At 47.3% G+C, this 19,314-nt stretch overlaps 1 protein-coding gene across 1 annotated transcript in view; it reads right to left on the minus strand.

Annotated features, from left to right (window-relative positions):
* Nucleotides 1–19,314, minus strand: part of SHROOM3 (shroom family member 3) — a 340,442-nt gene that overhangs the window by 65,690 nt on the left and 255,438 nt on the right. The window contains exon 3 of the mRNA XM_060247163.1: nucleotides 8,937–9,068. Coding sequence (XP_060103146.1) covers nucleotides 8,937–9,068 — 132 coding nt within the window. The remainder of the gene's footprint in view (nucleotides 1–8,936; nucleotides 9,069–19,314) is intronic.

The following is a 19,314-nucleotide window of genomic DNA, read 5'->3' on the forward strand; positions in this document are numbered from 1 at the left end:
GCTACCTTTTCTGTAGGAGCAGGGAACTTTTTTTTCTGCCAAGGGCCATGTGGATATTTATAACATCATTCGTGGGCCATAAAAAATTATCAACTTAAAAAACCGTGCTCCACTGAGGAAGAATGATTCAGGCCAGCAAAATGAATGCAAATAATTGTTTTTCTATTTGAAGTCATGTGGCGAGAGCCTAATCTGGCACGCACACACACACACTCCTGGCCTGCCGCCCTAGGCAAATGCATAGGTCCAGGGCTTTTTCGTGGAAAAAGCCCAGCAGGAGCTCAGTAGCATATTAGGCCACATCCCCTAATATTAGCATATTAGCTGACACACTCATTAGCATATTAGGCCACACCATCTGGGATAATCACGTGCAAACTGAACTGTGAAAGTAACTTTTCCAGGCCCTGCAGCAAGTCTGACCATCCAGCCAGGCCCCAGGGAGGCTGCCGCACAGTACATCTGGGCCCTGTGATCCCTGCTTGGACCTGGGGAGGCTGCTGCACAGCACGGCTGGGCTCCATGATCCTCGCTGCCCAGCCAGGCCCCAGGGAGGCTGCCACATGGCTCAGTTCGGTCCAGCAATCCCCAAGGGCCACACCAAGTGACCTCGAGGGCCATATATGGCTCTCGGGACAGAGGTTCTCCACCCCTACTTTACTGAGTTGAGAGAAACAGCCATTCAGATCAGGAAGTGAGAGGGAAAAGAGACAAAGGGGTGAAATGGACTCCTCCCCTCTGAGGAGGTGTGCTTGAGGAAGTGTGTGGAGTGATTTTTCTGCCTGTACAGCCTTTTCACCCCAAACCACCACCACCACCTTGGCATGGCTATTCCTCTGCAAGCTCAGGAATAATATTTCCAGGTTTCAAAGCATCATTAAGAACAGCCAAGCAGGTGTTCAGCCCTGGATCTCCCAGATCACTGTTTGACACTCTGAGCATGACACGTGGCTTGTAGGGCAATGGTGGAAGGGGACGCTCTAAGTCTGAGCTAGGGCCCCTCCTCAAAGAAGTTGCCATATAATTAATCAGACCATTGGGTCCATCAAAGTCAACTATCTGCTCAGACTGGTGATCCGACAGAGACCTTCTGCCAGTCTGAGCAGGCGATACTGACTTTGATGGACCAAGGGTCTCATTCATATAAAGCGGCTTCATGTATAACAACGTGTATTCATTATACCCCTTACTGTTCTCTCTTACCCGTCTCTTAATTGAAAATCCACACAAGGACCTAAACGCACAGCAAACTGAGGATGAACAGAACAAAAACTGGATTCCGACAACTCGGATCTGGCCATGATCTCCTCAAGTTCCCAGACGACAGGAAATAACTATCCACCCCCCCCCACACACACATCTCATTTGAGTTTCAGCTGATGCTACTCCACATAATTCATCTTTCTGTGTTTATATTAGCAAAGGAGAAGCCTGCTTGCTGTGGGTGGCATGGCAGAGCCTGGAATTCACTCCTACTCAAATGTTCTTCCTGCAGTCAAGCTACTCCCTGTTTGCTAAGTCATTTCCAAGCAATTGTAGAAGCTCCATACACAGTGCAGACGGCGGGGTGGATACGAAGCAAACATTTACAAGGGCCACAAGAAGACATGCACAGTTTTCTGTTACACACGCACACAATGTGCAAGGCTTCCTTCTCGAAATATCAGACCCCTTCCCCCCCCCCTTGGGTTGTCAGCTATGGGTTGGGAATGGGGTCTCGGGAGGAGGGGGTTTGAGGAGGGGAGAGACTTTAGTGTGGCACAATGCTATAGAGTAGGGGTGTCAAACTAATTTGTTATGAGGGCCGGATCTGACATAAATGAGACCTTGCTGGGCCGGACCATGATGGTTGGGCCATGTGTGCACCTATTTAAGATTAGGTAGCAGAGATATTAACTTTATAAAGGACAGAGACAAACACAAAACATTTTTTTAAACTTAAAATAAAACATGCTTAAAACATTAGCACTCGTTAGTCTTAAAGGTGCTTTCTTTGTGTCTCTCCCATGGGATCCAGGGAACTGGGCAAAGGAAGCTCTGGCTCTTTCCCTCCCTCCCCAGGGGACCAGGAGGGGCAGGAGCCTCGACCAATGGAGAAAACAGAGGTTTTGCTCTGTAGCTCCTGTGGGATTGAGCAAGCCGTGGAAAGCAAGCTGTGATGCAGAAGGAAGCAAGAGAGAGGGAGAAGGAAGCAGATGACAGCCAGTTGCTTGGGGCCTGATAGGAGCCCTCTGGGGGCCTGATTTGGCCCCCGGGCCGCATGTTTGACACCCCTGCTTGTAGTGCCTACCCTCCGAAGCAGCCATTTCCCTGTTAGTCTAGAGATCAAGTGCAAATTCTGAGAGATCTCCAGGTCACACCCGGAGAGTGACAGGCCTACATACATCCTACACTGTAAACTGGTTGATCCACACCACTCCCCAGTTAAAAAACCCAAAACGTTTGCTATTCATCCCAGAGGATTGTCTGCCCATTTATACACCTTCCCCCCCACTCCAGATATATTGAAAGATCTAATTGTGCATTTCTCCGGATTAGATATATGGTTGCCAGCTTCCAGGTGGGGTCTAGAGATCTCTCGAAATCACAACAGATTTCCAGACAACAGAGATCAGATCCCCTGGAGGGCAGAGTTCATGGCATTATGCTACCCTGAGGTCCCTCCTCAAACCCTGCTCTCCCTAGGCTTCCCCCCACCCCCCAAATAATCTCCAGGAATTTCTTAACCCAGGGTTGGAACCCTTTAAATAAACCAATAGTGGAAGCCTAAGCAAAATTACATTCTTCCAAACCCAATGGATGGAGGGAAGGCGGCATGGTATAGCCCGACTTCATCTCATCTTGGGTCCCCCTCTTAAATGTGCATGCATGCACAATGTGTATATCAATCCTCCCTCTAAGTTGTGGAATCTTGTGAGCAAAAATTCTACTTCGTGAGCTGCTGGCATTAAAGCTGTGAGCTGCTGCATGAATCAGATTGCTCTGGAGCCATTTTTCCATGAGCTCAGACAAAAATGTGTGAGCCGGAGGTTAAAAAACCCCATGAGCTAGCTCACACTAACTCAGCTTAGAGACAGCACTGGTGTATATACCTGTGTATTCACACTGACAGAGGTTTCACTTCATGCATCTTACAAAGGTGGGGTGACAGTTCTTTTTTATTGAGTCAAATTCCAATGACAGCGAATATAGCAGTTGAGGCCAACAGACAAGACAGAAGCAAAATTTAAGGCTAAATACTGGAAAGGCTGCCTCTGTCGTTACAAGGCTGAAACTCTCCATATAGACTCTCTCTTTCACACAAACCAAAATAAGCCACAGAAAGAAGCAAATTTCTGTTTGTCCCCAAGTGATACAGTTGCTCCTCCTCATGTTTCAGTCTGCATATGACCTCTACCGTCTTGTATTTTCAAAAATGCAAGATGAACTGGTGTGGTGTGCTGGTTAGGGCGGAAGACTGGCAACTGGGAAAGCCAGGTTCAAATCCCTACTCTGCCATGGAAGCTCAGTAGATGAGTTTGGGCCAGTCCCCCTTAGTCTGCCTTACAGGATTATTGTCAGGGCTTTCTTTGTAGCAGGAACTACTTTGCATATTAGGCCATACCACCCTGATGTAACCAATCCTCTGAGAGCTTAAGGGCTCTTAGTACAGGGCCTACTGTAAGCTGCAGGAGGACTGGCTACATCAGGGGTGTGTGGCCTAATATGCAAAGGAGCTCCTGCTACCAAAAAAAGCCCTGGTTATTGTGAAGATAAACTAGAGAAGAGAACAATGTTATAAGCCGCGTTGGGTCTCCACTGGGGAGAAAACAGGCATATAAATGTCTTAATAAAATCGTCCAGGACCAGGTGGGTGAAAAACCCAACCTTTTATTTCTGCTGATATCAATACTTTCCCTAGCATTTTTTTTTTTTTTGCCATCAAGTCACAGCTAATTTACGGTGACCTGTAGGGTTTTCAAGCAGCCCTGTGGCGCAGAGTGGTAAAGCTGCAGTACTGCAGTTGGAGCCCTCTGCTCACGACCTGAGTTCAATCCCAGCGGAAGCTGGTTCAGGTAGCCGGCTCAAGGTTGACTCAGCCTTCCATCCTTCCGAGGTCAGTAAAATGAGTCCCCAGCTTGCTGGGGGGAAAGTGTAGATGACTGGGGAAGGCAATGGCAAACCACCCTGTAAAAAGTCTGCCAAGAAAACATCCTGATGCGACGTCACCCCAGAGTCAGAAACGACTGGCGCTTGCACAGGGGACTCTACCTTTACCATTTAGGGTTTTCAAGGTAAGAGCCATTCAGAGGGGGTTTTTGCCACTGCTCGTCTTTGTGTAGTGATGACCCTGAACTTCTTTGGCGATCTCCCATTGAGGGCTTTTTTTGGTAGAAAAAGCCCAGCAAGGACTTATTTGCATATCAGGCCACACCCCCTGACATCACCATTGTTTCTTCCACACAGGGCTTTTTTGTAGAAAAGCCCAGCAGGAACTCATTTAAGCCACACCCCCTGACACCAAGCCAGCTGGAACTGCTCCTATCCAACTACTAACCAGGGCCGACCCTGCTTAGTTTTCAAGATCTGTCAAGACAGGGCTAGCCGGGTCATCCAAGTCAGGGCTTCCCAAGCGTAGAAGAAGAAGCGGCTCACAATCTCCTTTACCTTCCTCGCCCGCAACGGACACCCTGTGAGGTAGGTAGGGCTGAGAGGGCTCTCACAGCAGCTGCGCTTTCAAGGACAGGTCTGTGAGAGTTTCGGCTGACCCAAGGCCATTCCAGCAGGCGCAAGTGGAAGAGTGGGGAATCACACGCGGTTCTCCCAGATAAGAGCCCGTGCACTTAACCACTACACCAAACTGTATTTACACATCCAGTACTTTCATTTGCAAACGCAGGTATGCTACTCCTGGAGGTGCAAAACAAAGTCTTTGTTATGCACCACGCAGGTTGAGCATCCAAAAAAGACTTAACCGCGCATCACGGCTGGGATCCAAAGAACTGCTTTGAGGACTGCTCACTGCTTGGCTTTGGACCGCCCCGTTTCCCCTTCTGCCGACACAACATCCCAAGCGTCTTTTGAAAGCCCTCTCGCTTTCTGACATGGGATGCCTCGGGTGATGTGATGTGGCGACAGTCTGAGCCGCCGGTTGCATAATTCTTGGCACCCCAGCTCCTGATCTTTATTCAAAAGCGCAGGCGTCTCCTCGAGCCGTACGACGACGACCTGAAACGCTGCCGAGCCCAGCTCGGCCAACTACCTTAATTGTGCTTCGTTGGGTGCATGTGGATGCTGGCTTTACCCAACACGCCTTCAAAGCAAACAGCAGTATTTCCAGAAACCTCTCTGCATCAGCAAAGATGCGTCTTTTATATCAGCAACAAAACAAATCACGGGTGTTTCTGTCATCCACATGGGGAAACGCCTGGCTTGGTTTTTGCTCCCTCCCTCCCCCGTCATTCTTTTGCTCTGTCAACATGAAACAGCACAACTTCTTTGAAAGATTTTTTTAAAAAAATTACAAAGCGTAGCTCTAAGGAGCCTGCCGGAGATGAAAACTCTACCCGTGCACCTTCAGGGATCTGCCGGCACCTGCCAGCACACTGATGGTGCTCTCCTGAGAAGAGCGACACCCTTCTAAATCCACTGAAGCCAATGGGCTTACAAGGGCGCAACTCCATTGCGGATTAGACATGGGAAAAGAAAGTGTGTGGGAGCGCAGTCAGGCAAACGTGCCTTGCAAGGATGGAACAGGATATCCTGCAGCGCAGAAAAGGCACGGAGGTGACATTGGTGATGTCTTTTGTTTACCTTCTGCTTTCAGAGCTTATCTCCATAGGCTGTCAAAAGGGCTAAGCTTTCCTCCTTCATCTCCCTTATTCTCTGTAAGCAGTGGAGCAATGGACCAATCCTAAACAGGGTTACACCCTTCTATGTTCACTGGACGTCCACGGGCTTAGAAAGGTGCGATTCTGCTTAGATCTGCACCTTCCAACACGCTCTAAAGTGCAACTGAAAGTAAAGTGAACAAATGTTTTGGAAAGACAGGGAAAAGCCCAGCAGGAACTCATTTGCATATCAGGCCGCACCCCCACATCGCCATTGTTTCACACAGGACTTTTTTGTGGGAAAAGGCCAGCAGGAACTCATTTGCATATTAGACCACACACCCAATATCACAATTGTTTCACACAGGGCTTTTTTTGAAGAAAAAGGTCAGCAGGAACTCATTTGCATACTAGGCCATACCCCCAGCACCACCATTGTTTCACACAGGGCTTTTTGTAGAAAAAGGCCAGCAGGAACTCATTTGCGTATTAGACCACACTTCCTGATGTCACCATTGTTTCACACAGGACTTTTTGTGGGAAAAGTCCAGCAAGCACTCATTTGCATATTAGGCCACACCCCCTAATGCCAAGCCAGCTGGAACAGTTTCCCTGCTAAAAAAAAAAGCCTTGAGACCAAATGTTTTTTCATGACCTAAGGGAGTTAATCATGCAGGTATAATAAAGGCATTGCCTGAGCATTTGGAGGCTCTGTATCTGTCTTCTCCACAGCAATTTCCACTGCAGAAAAGGCAAAGTCCTGCTCAGGTTAAAAAGATGAAGATGAAGATGAAGATGAAGATGAAGAAGAAGAAGAAGAAGAAGAAGAAGAAGAAGAAGAAGAAGAAGAAGAAGAAGAAGAAGAAGGTGGTGGTGGTGGTATTGGATTTCTATCCCGCCCTCCACTCCGAAGAGTCTCAGAGAGGCTCACAATCTCCTTTACCTTCCTCCCCCACAACAGACACCCTGTGAGGTGGGTGGGGCTGGAGAGGGCTCTCACAGCAGCTGCTCTTTCAAGGACAACTCCTGAGCTATGGCTGACCCAAGGCCATTCCAGCAGCTGCAAGTGGAGGAGTGGGGAATCAAACCCGGTTCTCCCAGATAAGAGTCTGCACACTTAATCACTACACCACACTGGCTCTCCAGCTGCTCGACTCCTCCGCACATGGGAATGGCTGAAGAGAAAACATGAAAACTTGGATGGCGCATGCAGTGCCCTTGCCAACGTACCCAGCCAGTGTGGTACAGAAGTGAAGAGTGAAGGATAAGGAGCTGGGAGACCCAGGTTCGAAGCCCTACTCTGCCCTGGTGGCTTGCTGGGCAACCGTGGGCCAGCTGTACATTCTCAGACTAAACTACTCGCAGCGTTGTTGGGAGGATAAAACGGAAGCAGAGGAGAATGATAGAAGCCCTTTGGGTGAAAATGGAAGCAAAAGAAAATGAATCCTTTCGCTGACTGAGGTAAATTTTTGGCACTTGGAGCCGATTAACAGAGTGCCTTCTAGCCGAACCCCTCAAGAACGGCAAATCTTCCCATCTCTTTTGCCCATCTCCACCAGATTCCAGCACCCAAATTCTTTCCCCACAGGGGGGAAAAAAGAGAAGAGGAAAGAGCGGAAGAGAAAAGAATTAAGCTGCACCTTCCTTTTCTTCCATCAACTCGTCTTCTTTCGGGAGCATCTGTCACCAGGGTCTTTGTCTCTCCCTCCCCATCTACTTCTCCACCGAGGCAGCCCCACAGAACCATCGCTGATATCCTGAAAAGCTCTGCTTGGCTCAGCACACCGCCTCGGAGTCCAGCTCCTTCCCCTCCCTGGTGTGCAGCTGGAAGAGGTGAGGTGGCCAAGGCACAGAGGAAGTCACATTATTACCTCGATATTATCTCAGTCTTTTGCTGAGTATCGTTTCCTCCTCCTGACGACATGGGAGGTGAAGGGATGGAACAGCTAGCAATTTAGCATACCAAAAGGAAGCCGGCCAGGCACATAGCAGAGCTGCCTCCTCTTTTCCTGGGCGGGGAACGCTCCTGAGGATTCCCAGGACTCCTGACACTACGACTGGACTCCGGGTTGCAGAGCTCAGTCCCTCTGGAGAAAACGGCTGCTATGGAGGGTGACGCTATATCTGGCTGAGGCTCCTCCTCTTCTCAAACCCCGCCTTTCCAGATTCCACCTCCAAATCTGTAGGAATTTAGAGCTGCCAGCCTCCAGGAGGTGGCTGGAGGTCTCCTGCTATTACAACTCGTCTTCAGGCGACAGAGTTCCGTTCAGCCGGAGAAAATGGCCGTTTTGGAAGGTGGGCCCTACCTATGGCATTAGGCTCCAAACCCCGCCTTGACTCAGGCTCCATCCGCCAAATCTCCAGGACTTTCCCAATCCAGAGCTGGGAACCCTATCATACCCTAGACTGGCACACCCAGGAGATGGGCTCTCAAGTGTGCTGGCTTGTGCGATCGCCTGCCCAAATACACAGGACCCTGGTGCCAGAAAGGTTGGGGACCGCTGCCTTAAGGTCCCGGCCTACTGACCAAGATCATCCACTTTCTTTGTTGCCCCCCACCCCATCTCAGGTCTATGGCCTGTTACATTCTCTCAAATGTCTTGAAGACCGTAGATTTATACCCCGAGTCTCAGAGCGGCTTACAATCTCCTTCTTCCCCCACAACAGACACCCTGTGAGGTAGCAGAAGAAGATAAGAAGAAGAAGATATTGGATTTATATCCCGTCCTCCACTCCAAAGAGTCTCAGAGCGGCTCACCATCTCCTTCACCTTCCTCCCCCACAACAGACACCCTGTGAGGCGGGTGGGGCTGGAGAGGGCTCTCACAGCAGCTGCCCTTTCAAGGACAACCTCTGTCAGAGCTATGGCTGACCCAAGGCCATTCCAGCAGGTGCAAGTGGAGGAGTGGGGAATCAAACCCGGTTCTCCCAGATAAGAGTCGACACGCTTAACCACTACACCAAACTGGCTCTCATAACTGTCTTTAACGCTGCACTGGAGTGACACTGCAAGCAATAGCCTAGGCACCTCACTAATACAACTAAAACAGTCCAAATAATAATATATCTCATGTAACGTATACAAGGAAGAAGCACGGAGTTCAGCAGAAAGGTTTCCTTCCTCACCTGTTCTTCAGCCGTAGCTTAAATCCACCCGGCCATGCTGTTTTAGCGTATTGCAAGTCAGACCCAAGGCACTCTGAACTGAGGGAACGGGAAGCAGTGATGTTAATATGTCCGTCCGCTGCAAAAGTATCTCTGTGAAAAGAAATAAAGCAGGATTAGCATTTTAATGGTACATTTACTCACCCATTATTTATTTACTTACTTCATTGATATCCCACTGCTTCCCCCAAGAACCCAAAGCCGATTGCTTCCTTCTCCTGTTTTATCCTCACAACAACCCCGTGAGGGAGTTTTGTCTGAAACACGGTTGCCAACCTCCACTAACACAACAGATCTCCGGATGACAGAGATAGTTCACCTGGAGAAAATGGCTGCTTTGTAAGTTGGACTCTTTGTAAGTTGGACCCTGCTCTCCCCCAAATCTCCAGGTATTTCCCAACATGGAGCTGGCAACCTGAGAGTTTGTGTGACTGGCCCAAGGGCACACAGCAAGTTCAGGGTCTCAAAATCTCCTTAGGATCCCTGGACTGAAAGAAGCCTGATTGGCTACCCCCAGAGCCAGAGGGTTCTCAGTAATAGCCCCCGCTTTGTGGAATGCCCTCCCTGAAAACATCAGGGCCCTGCGGGACCTGCCGCAGTTCCACAGGGCCTGTAAGACCGAAGTATTCAAAACTCGCCTTCAACGGTTAGGGGGAAGTAGCTATTACCTTACAGCACCGACAATCTCACTGAGCTAATAAAATAGAAATTAGAAACTTGCCATCTTGGACTTTTAATGAATGGATGGATTATTGTAAAGCTACATGGAAATGTTTTATTATATATTTTATATTTCAATATGATATGTTTGTTAATTGTTAATGTTTTTAACTGTTGTGAGCCGCCCTGAGCCCATTAGGGGAGGGCGGGATATAAATCAGATAGATGATAGATAGATAGATAGATAGATAGATAGATAGATAGATAGATAGATAGACAGACAGACAGACAGACAGACAGACAGACGATAGATAGATAGATGATAGATGGATAGATAGATGGATAGATAGATAGATAGATAGATAGATAGATAGATAGATAGATAGACAGACAGACAGACAGACAGACGATAGATAGATGATAGATGGATAGATAGATGGATAGATAGATAGATAGACAGACAGACAGACGATAGATAGATGATAGATGGATAGATAGATGGATAGATAGATAGATAGATAGATAGATAGATAGATAGATAGATAGATAGATAGATAGATAGATAGAGCTTCCATGGCAGAGAGAAGGGATTCAAACCTGGGACTCCCAGATCCCTGTCTGACACTCTGAACACGATGCCCCACTGACTCTTTTTATAAGTGCATTCAGGATTTTTAAAAAGACTCTAAAAAGCAGCAGTTTTTTCAACATCCTATAGTTGACCAAAGAATGACTGTATCTGTGGCTAAGCTTCAGTTCTCTGTAGTGAAAACATGGTGGACAATGGACTCAGCTTCCAGCCTTGAAGGAGGAAGGATGTAGGCTGAGATTTTATGTAGATAACTGACTTTATAATAAGCATTTTTATTGTTTTACCCCCTGCTTCTCGGCTGTAACAAAGACTCCCCGACCAACGAAACACAACTTGTTGTTTTTAAGTACGGATTCATCACAAGCTACATTCAACAAGAACTCCAAAATGATACCAACAGAAAAGCACAATGTTATTGATACTTGCCATTATATATTAAATGAGGAACAAAGGGGTTAAAGCGATAGAGTCCTATTCATATTTTACTTGCAAACTGCACCTTCTGGTTTTTAAGGTACAACAACATCTGCTTCAGTTCCACCAACGTCATACTGAGTGAACAGACTTGTGGCTCTGCAACCAGATCCGGCGCATGTTCCCCCCAAAATAGTTCAAAGAGGTTTACTCCAAAGTGAAGGCGCAAAGGGCTGTAAGGCCCCAACAGATCTTCTTCGTGGTCTCTGTGCTTCACACTCATAGGATAGAGCACCTGCACTGATCCCCGAATCGGTACCTAAAAAGCCCGGGATTTTTTCGTGCTCGGCACCAGCGGGCATGCGCAGGCGCCTCAGTACGCATGCTCGCTGGCGCCAGCGCAAGGATCCCGTCAGTTCCTTTCTGACCGCTGCGCTGAGAGGATCTCCTTTCATGTCCCCGGTCGGAAAAGTAATCTTCGGATTATTTCTTCTTGTTGTATATAGCCCGTTTGTTGTTTTCTTAGTGTTGTTAGTTAGTTAGTTGTTAGATAGTTAGTGTTTAAAATTTTTTTTGTTGGACTTTGCCCTTCGGGGCTCTGTTTTCCCCCCTATTTTTCCCCTCAGAGTTTTTTTCTGTGTGGGTTTTTCCTTGGCGTCTATGGAAAGGTGTTGGGGTTTTTTTAAGAGGTGCCGTTCCTGTGGAAAGAAAATTGCCCCTCCTGATGGCCACTCCCTGTCTCCTTTGTTTGGGCGAGGGACATCACGTCGATTCTTGCTTGCACTTCCTGAGTTTTTCAAAACATGCGCAAGAATTGGGTGACAAGACTTTCGGCCGCGTTGGTAGAATCGGCACTTCGTCCTCAGAAGATGGCATCGAGCCCGTCGGTACTGATGGGAGAGGCCACGGCCCCGATGGTCACATCGGCCGATACATCGCCAATCAGGACCGAGATGCTGGTCGATCGCGGGCGTTCCACAAAATGACCATCTGAAGGGTCAGTGGACACCCCAGCTAAGAAGCGTCGGGATGACTCGGGGACCCAATCATCCACACCAAAGAAGGTGAAATCTAAGGAGAAGCGGAATAAGAGATCGTCCCGCACTCCTTCCCCTTCTCAGGATGCTTTGACATCGATGCTGGCCACTCCTCCTAGGAAGATCTTGGTGTCCCCGCACCGTAGCCCTTTGGTGTCGAGAGGGAGTACTTCACAGCAGTTACGTCTGTCAGCATCGGAACAAGAGCTCGACCTAACCCAGCGTTCCCACTCTTCCGGGTTGAGGCGTCGGAGTGAGAGCAACTCTGTCTCGGAGGTAGAGGTGTCGGTACCGATGGAGCCATCGGCACCGCTGGATCAATTGGAGAAGTCACATCTTACTCCATCACGGACAGTTCAGTTCATAGGGGCTTTGCTGGATACGAACCTTCACCACGCTTTTCTGTCTCAGCAGAGAGCGATGGACATCATCAATCTTGTCAAGCTTTTACAGAGTCGAAAGTGGGGCACGGCGCAGCAGCTGCAGCGGATGCTGGGGCTGATGGCGGCGACTACAAGCGTGCTACTCTTTGCGAAGTTGAGGATGAGAGGCCTACAACTATGGTTTCTTCGACAGTTTTGACCATTAAGAGACTCACCTCGAAAGAGGTTTGTAATTCCATCTGTGACACTCTGAACACTGCAGTGGTGGAAATCAAAGGACAACATTTGTCAGGGAGCTCCCTTCCATCTACCTGCAACAACAGTGACGATCACAACAGATTTGTCTTTGTGGGGCTGGGGGGCTGACATGGACTCTCTGTGTGGGGGGGGCCCATGGCCTTCTCAATTCACTGTCATATAAATTACCTGGAACTGCTGGCAGTTCACTTTGCTCTTCGGTCCTTCCGCCCCATGGTGGCGGGGAAGGTTGTTGCTCTGCTAACAAACAATACTACTGCCCTGTGTTACATCAACAGGCAGGGAGGGACAGTTTCTTGACGGCTCTGTGCGCTGGCACTGGAACTGTGGTCGGAGTGCCTGGAACACGACATCTTTATGAAGGCTGCGCACCTCCCAGGGGCGCTTGCTGAGCAGGGGTGCAGCTTCCCCGCACGAGTGGGAGATACAGTGGCGCTTCCTTCAACCCGTGTTTCAGCTCTGGGGGTACCCTCAGGTGGATGTGTTTGCCACAGCCAGAAACCGGAAGTGCCCTCTGTTTTGTTCCAGAGGGGGCACGGATCCAAAGTCGTTGGGAAACGGTCTGTTGTTTCCGTGGGAAGGTCGGTTCCTATATCTGTTCCCACTTCTGCCACTACTGACAAGAGTTGTAAACAAGATCGCAAGAGAGAGACCATTCTGCATCCTGGTGACTCCGTAGTGGCCTCGGCAGAACTGGTTCCCGATCTTGCTCCAACTGGCGAGGGGGGTCTTCTACCAGTTTCCGGTGGAACCGGACCTTCTGTCACCTCAGGACGGGCATGTATTCCATCACAACATGCCTCACCTGAAGTTGACAGCGTGGTTCATCGACCCTGTGAGTTCTCCAGCAGAGTCCAACACGTTTTTCTGAACAGCGGGAAGCTGTCTACCCGTGCTTCCTATGATAGGAAGTGGCGGAAGTTTCTTCAGTTTTTAGTTTAGTTTCTTCAGTTTAGTTGATCCTACAGTCTCACCCCAAATGCTGACCTTATGCCGTAGCTTTTATGTCCCAGGCGAAGTCTGTCTTCTGTGTCTGAGTCTCTAATGCTTAATTCCTTAATTCACTTTAATGGATAATCCCCCCCCCCCAAAAAAAAATGTGCGTGTGTGTGTGTGTATAGCTTTTCTAGTTCTTTACAATTTGTGGAAAAGTGAGTTGCTTTTTAAAAAAATAATGTTTTTACTGCTTTATTGATCATGTTGTTTTCCACTGCATTCTCAGTGTGGCCAGTGGGCACACAACTTTTTGAATTAATAAATAACTTTCAAGAAAGCAGCATAATTTACATGAATTACACCTCTTCGATTTGAGTCCTGTAGCATCTCAGAGATCAACAAGAGTTTCGGGGTGTAAGCTTTCGAGAGTCAAAGCTCTAAATCTTGGGACAGTTGCTCTACCGCAGAACCAAACAACTACAGTTGCCATCTCCAGATTGGAAAATACCTGGCTTTTTTGGAGGGGGAGTGCGTTGCCTGAGGGCAGCAGGGCTATTAGCCACTGTGTGTGTGTGTATAAATAAATAAATTTTTTGGCCACTGTGTGACACAGAGTGTTGGACTGGATGGGCCATTGGCCTGATCCAACATGGCTTCTCTTATGTTCTTATGGGTGGAGACTGCAATGGGGGTATAATGTCACAGAGGTCACCTTCCAAAGCGGCCATTTTCTCCAGGAGAATGATTTCTGGGGATCAGCCACCCCAGGCTACCCTCTGAAACTACAAATCAGGACTGTTCCTTTGATAACTAAAATTAATTTCTCCATTTCTGTTGTACGGCTGAGCTGTTCAACGGAAGACAAAAGGCCCTTTCTTTTCTTTACCATAGCCTTAATATCAGTATGACTGTAAAATGAAACCCTCTTGTGCCTTTGTTATTTGCTCGCACAAGAATACATATTCCAACACCCTCTCCACTGTACCTGAAGTATCTGTTCCGTCAGTATGCACAATACCTATTTTGTGCTGTTAAGTATCTCTCGGTTGTTGTATCTTTGGATCTCCAGTACGGAGACTTTCTCACAAATGTACACGTCTGGCTGCCACAATATCTCCACAGAGACCAGGGATCACACTAGCTTAACTGACTAAATGGCAATACGGTTTTGTTCTCTCTTAAGGAAAATGGAATAAGTTCAGATAATTTAAAACAGGGGTGGCCAAACTTGCTTAACATAAGAGCCACGTAGAATAAACACCAGATGTTTGAGAGCCACAAGACATGAGTGTCAGATGTCTGAGAGTCACAAGAGGGAGGGAAGGAAGGAATCATATAATTGGAAGGGACCTCCAGGATCATCCAGTCCAACCCCTTGCACAATGCAGGAAATTCACAAACACCTCCCCCTAAATTCACAGGATCCGCACTGCTGTCAGTGTGGCCATTTAGTCTCTGTTTAAAAACCAACAAGGAAGGAAGGGAGGAAGAAAAATAGATGGAGAGGGAGAGAGATGGAAAGAAAGCAACTTTAACCTTAACTGCTGGCTGACTTGGTTTGGAGAAGTAATTTAAAGAGACAAATACCTTCTCCAAGCCAGCCGATGGGGCAGTGGGGGATACAAGAGCCACACAATATGTGTGAAAGAGCCACGTGGCTCCCGAGTCACAGTTCGGCCACCCCTGATTTAAAACTTGCACAAAGAGCTTCAACAATAGGGAGAGAACTTATCAGGAAAGATTTTAGAAGAAGCGTTGGTTCTTATACCTCAATTTTCTCTACCCTAAGGTGCCTCAGAGTGGCTTACAAGCGCCTTCCCTTCCTCTCCCCATAACAGGTACCTTGTGAGTCAGGTGGGGCTGAGAGAGTTTGGAGAGAACAAGGTAAATGGGGCTGTTCTTACAGAACTGTGACTGACCCAAGGTCACCAAGCAGGCTTCATATGGAGGAGGAGTGGGGAACCAAACCCACAGAGTTTTTTAGATTAGAGTCCAGCGCTCTTAACCGCTACACCACGCTGGCTTTCAGAGCCTTTGAACAACACAGAAAGAAAGAACAACCCAGAAGAATTATGTGTGGCATCACACGTAGGAGGCCTGTGTTATATAAAGCGAGCAGTGTAAATAATGATATGTTAATATTTACCGCTTAATAGTTCAGTTCTCACCCTCTATATCTTTGTACAGAGAAATTTGATTCAATTACTATAAACAAATATATAATGCCAGGTTCCATCCCTGAGTTGGGCTTCCTAGATCTTGTCATTCCTGGATGGATTCCATGAAACAAAGAGGGAAAAGGTAGGGTTGCCATTCTCCAAGTTCTCCATGGAGATCTCTCCCTATTACAATTAATCTCCACATGAAAGAGATCAGTTCCCCTGGAGAAAATGGCTGCTTTGGAGGGTTGAATGTAAGGCATTATACCCTGCTGAGGCCCCTTCCCTCCACAAATCGCGCCCTCCCCAGGCTTCACCTTCAAAATCTTAGAGTATTTCCCAACCCAGAGATGGCAACACTAGATAACGGGCACTTCTGCTTTCTTTATTATCAGATGTTTATCCCACTTCTCTGAGTAAAGTAATGGCCGGAGAACATAAGAACATAAGAGAAGCCATGTTGGATCAGGTCAATGGCCCATCCAGTCCAACACTTTGTGTCACACAATGGCCAATATATGTGTGTGTGTACATACATACATACATATATATATGTGTGTGTGTGTGTGTATACACACACACACACATACATATACACATATACATATATACATACTATGGCTAATAGCCACTGATGGACCTCTGCTCCATATTTTTATCCAATCCCCTCTTAAAGCTGGCTATGCTTGTAGCTGCCACCACCTCCTGTGGCAGTGAATTCCACATGTTAATCACCCTTTCGGTGAAGAAGTACTTCCTTTTCTCCGTTTTAACCTGACTGCTCAGCAATTTCATTGAATGCCCACGAGTTCTTGTATTGTGAGAAAGGGAGAAAAGGACTTCTTTCTCTACCTTCTCCATCCCATGCATAATCTTGTAAATCTCTATCATGTCACCCCGCAGTCGACGTTTCTCCAAGCTAAAGAGCCCCAAGTGTTTTAACCTTTCTTCATAGGGAAAGTGTTCCAAACCTTTAATCATTCTAGTTGCCCTTTTCTGCACTTTTTCCAATGCTATAATATCCTTTCTGAAGTGCGGTGACCAGAATTGTACACAGTATTCCAAATGAGACCGCACCATCGATTTATACATTATGATACTGGCTGATTTGTTTTCAATTCCCTTCCTAATAATTCCCAGCATGGCGTTGGCCTTTTTTATTGCAAACGCACACTGTCTTGACATTTTCAGTGATCTCTCTCTCTTGGTCAGTCTCTGCCAGTTCACAACCCATCAACTTGTATTTGTAGCTGGGATTCTTGGCCCCAATGTGCATTACTTTGCACTTGGCCACAATGAACCTCATCTGCCACGTTGACGCCCACTTACCCAGCCTCAACAGATCCCTTTGGAGTGCCTCACAATCCTCTCTGGTTCTCACCACCCTGAACAATTTAGTGTCATCTGCAAACTTGGCCGCTTCACTGCTCACTCCCAACTCCAGATCATAAATGAACAAGTTAAAGAGCATGGGACCCAGTACTGAGCCCTGTGGCACCCCACTGCTTACCGTCCTCCACTGTGAAGACTGCCCATTTATACTCACTCTCTGCTTCCTATTAATTATCCAGTTTTTGAGCCACAAGAGGACCTGTCCTTTTACTCCATGACTCTGGAGCTTACTAAGGAGCCTTTGATGAGGAACTTTATCAAAAGCTTTCCGGAAGTCAAGGTAAACAACATCTATTGAGTCCCCCTTTGTCCACATGTTTGTTCACCCCCTCAAAGAAAAGTAACAGGTTAGTGAGGCAAGATCTTCCCTTACCTTTCCCAGGCTCCACCCTCAAATCTCCAGGAATTTCCCGATATGGAGTTGGCAACCCTAATAAAGGGGCAGAGGAAATCAAGCACTTCCCCAAGCTTCCTAGATAATAGGCAAAAATTTTAAAAATGTAACAAATTCATAATGTCTGCTGGTCTAACTCTTTGCTGAGGGGGTATCAATAAACTGCTAAAGGAACCCTTCATGCCAAAAGGAGAAGTCTGAGGGAACTGTCCTTTGGGGACTGTTGTCCAGCCAGCCTTAGCGGTCTTGTGAGGAACACCAGAATTCCTCGAACCGCCTTCTGGAATCGGTTTATCTGATAAAAAAACCCCCCTACAATGTGTGTTTTCCCCTGGTGTAGGACAATTATTCCAAACAGCCGGAGTTCCCATCGTTAGAATGTACCAAAGCCAAGGGAAAAGACCGAAAATAAATCTGTGAGATGGAAACATTCCGTCCCTCCAGTTCCTGTGAACCCCAGAGAAGAAAAGGGCTCTCTCGGTTGAGTCCGGATGCAATTGTTCTCCGCTGTAAGCTTAGGGCTCAAACCCCATGCCAACCTGCAAGGCTTTGGGATATTTCAGATAGCTGGGATTCCATTGCGGTGAGAGAAAGAAAGAGCAGCCTATTTTGTGGGCATCAAAACCCCTCCTCTTCGCGCTTACCCCCCCTCCCCACGTGCCCGGAAGAATTTTAAGCCTCTGCATTGCAGCAGGAGGACATAACCAGCTGCAGGAAGGCAATTTCAGGGCCTGAATGTGTCCTCGCACGAGCCTGTTTTGGCCTGTCACCCCTGACCTCCAAAGCCACCTTCTGTGGCTTGCCCCTTCCTATAAACCTCACCCAACAATCCACCTTGGGCTGAGCAACTGCCAGATGCTGGCAAAGACAGAACCAAAGGTTTCCGTGATAAACCAGCCTCAAAACAGCTCTAAATAATGAAATTCATTATTCACTTCTTATTAGAAACAGTAAAAACATTTCCAAACAATATGCAAGATAAACAGAACAATACACAGCACGGGAATGTTAGTGATGAGCCAAAAACCCATTTCATGAAAAATATTCTATTCTATTTCATAAAGAATGGTCAATTCCAATCAGAGCTTATTTTGTAGCAGGGTCTCCTTTGTGTATTAGGCCACCCTGATGTAGCCAACCCTCCAAGAGCTTACAGTAGACCCTGTACGAAGAGCCCTGTAAGCTCTTGGAGGACTGGCTACATCAGGAGTGTATGGCCTAATATGCACAGGAACTCCTGCTACAAAAAAAGCCCCGATTCCAATTAAAGTCCATCAAATTCTGTCTGTAGTAAAACTCAGTCCTCTAAATGTGTGGCTCAGCATTGAAAATTCATGGCAAATAGAAGGGGAAGACATGGAAGTAGTGACAGACTTCACATTTCTGGGATCCAAGATCACTGCAGATGGCGACTGTAGCCATGAAATTAAAAGACGTTTGCTCCTTGGGAGGACACCTATGGCAAATCTGGGCAGTATAATAAAAAATAGAGACATCACCCTGCCACCAAAAGTCCATATAATCAAAGGGATAGTATTCCCAGTAGTAATGCATGGTTGTGAGAGCTGGACCATAAGGAAGGCCGAGCATAGAAGAACAGATGCTTTTGAGCTGTGGTGCTGGAGAAGAATCTTGAGAGTCCCTTGGACTGCAAGAAGATCAAATCAGTCAGTCTTAAGGAAAATCAACCCTGACTGTTCCCTGGAAGGTCAGATGCTGAAGCTGAAGCTCAAATACTTTGGCCACCAAATGAGAAGGGAGCACTCACTGGAGAAGACCCTAATGCTGGGAAAGACAGACGGGAAAAGAAGAAGGGGTCGGCAAAAGATGAGTTGGCTGGACAGTGTTACTGATGTAACAAATATGAATTTGAGCAGACTTTGGAGGATGGTGGAAGACAGGAGGGCCTGGTGTGACTTTGTCCACGGGGTCGCAAAAGAGTTGGACTCAACTGCGCGACTAAACAACAAACAACAACAAAGAATGCTTAAATATTTCTACTGTCTCTAATAAGAAGTGAATAATGCATCTCATTATTTAGAGTGGTTTATCACGGAAAACACTGGCTCTCTCTTTGCTACTTCATCCGTGTTTCTCTCTTGGTTGCCTAACTT

Source organism: Heteronotia binoei, chromosome 9, assembly GCF_032191835.1.
Source record: "Heteronotia binoei isolate CCM8104 ecotype False Entrance Well chromosome 9, APGP_CSIRO_Hbin_v1, whole genome shotgun sequence".
NCBI classification, from domain to species: domain Eukaryota; kingdom Metazoa; phylum Chordata; class Lepidosauria; order Squamata; family Gekkonidae; genus Heteronotia; species Heteronotia binoei.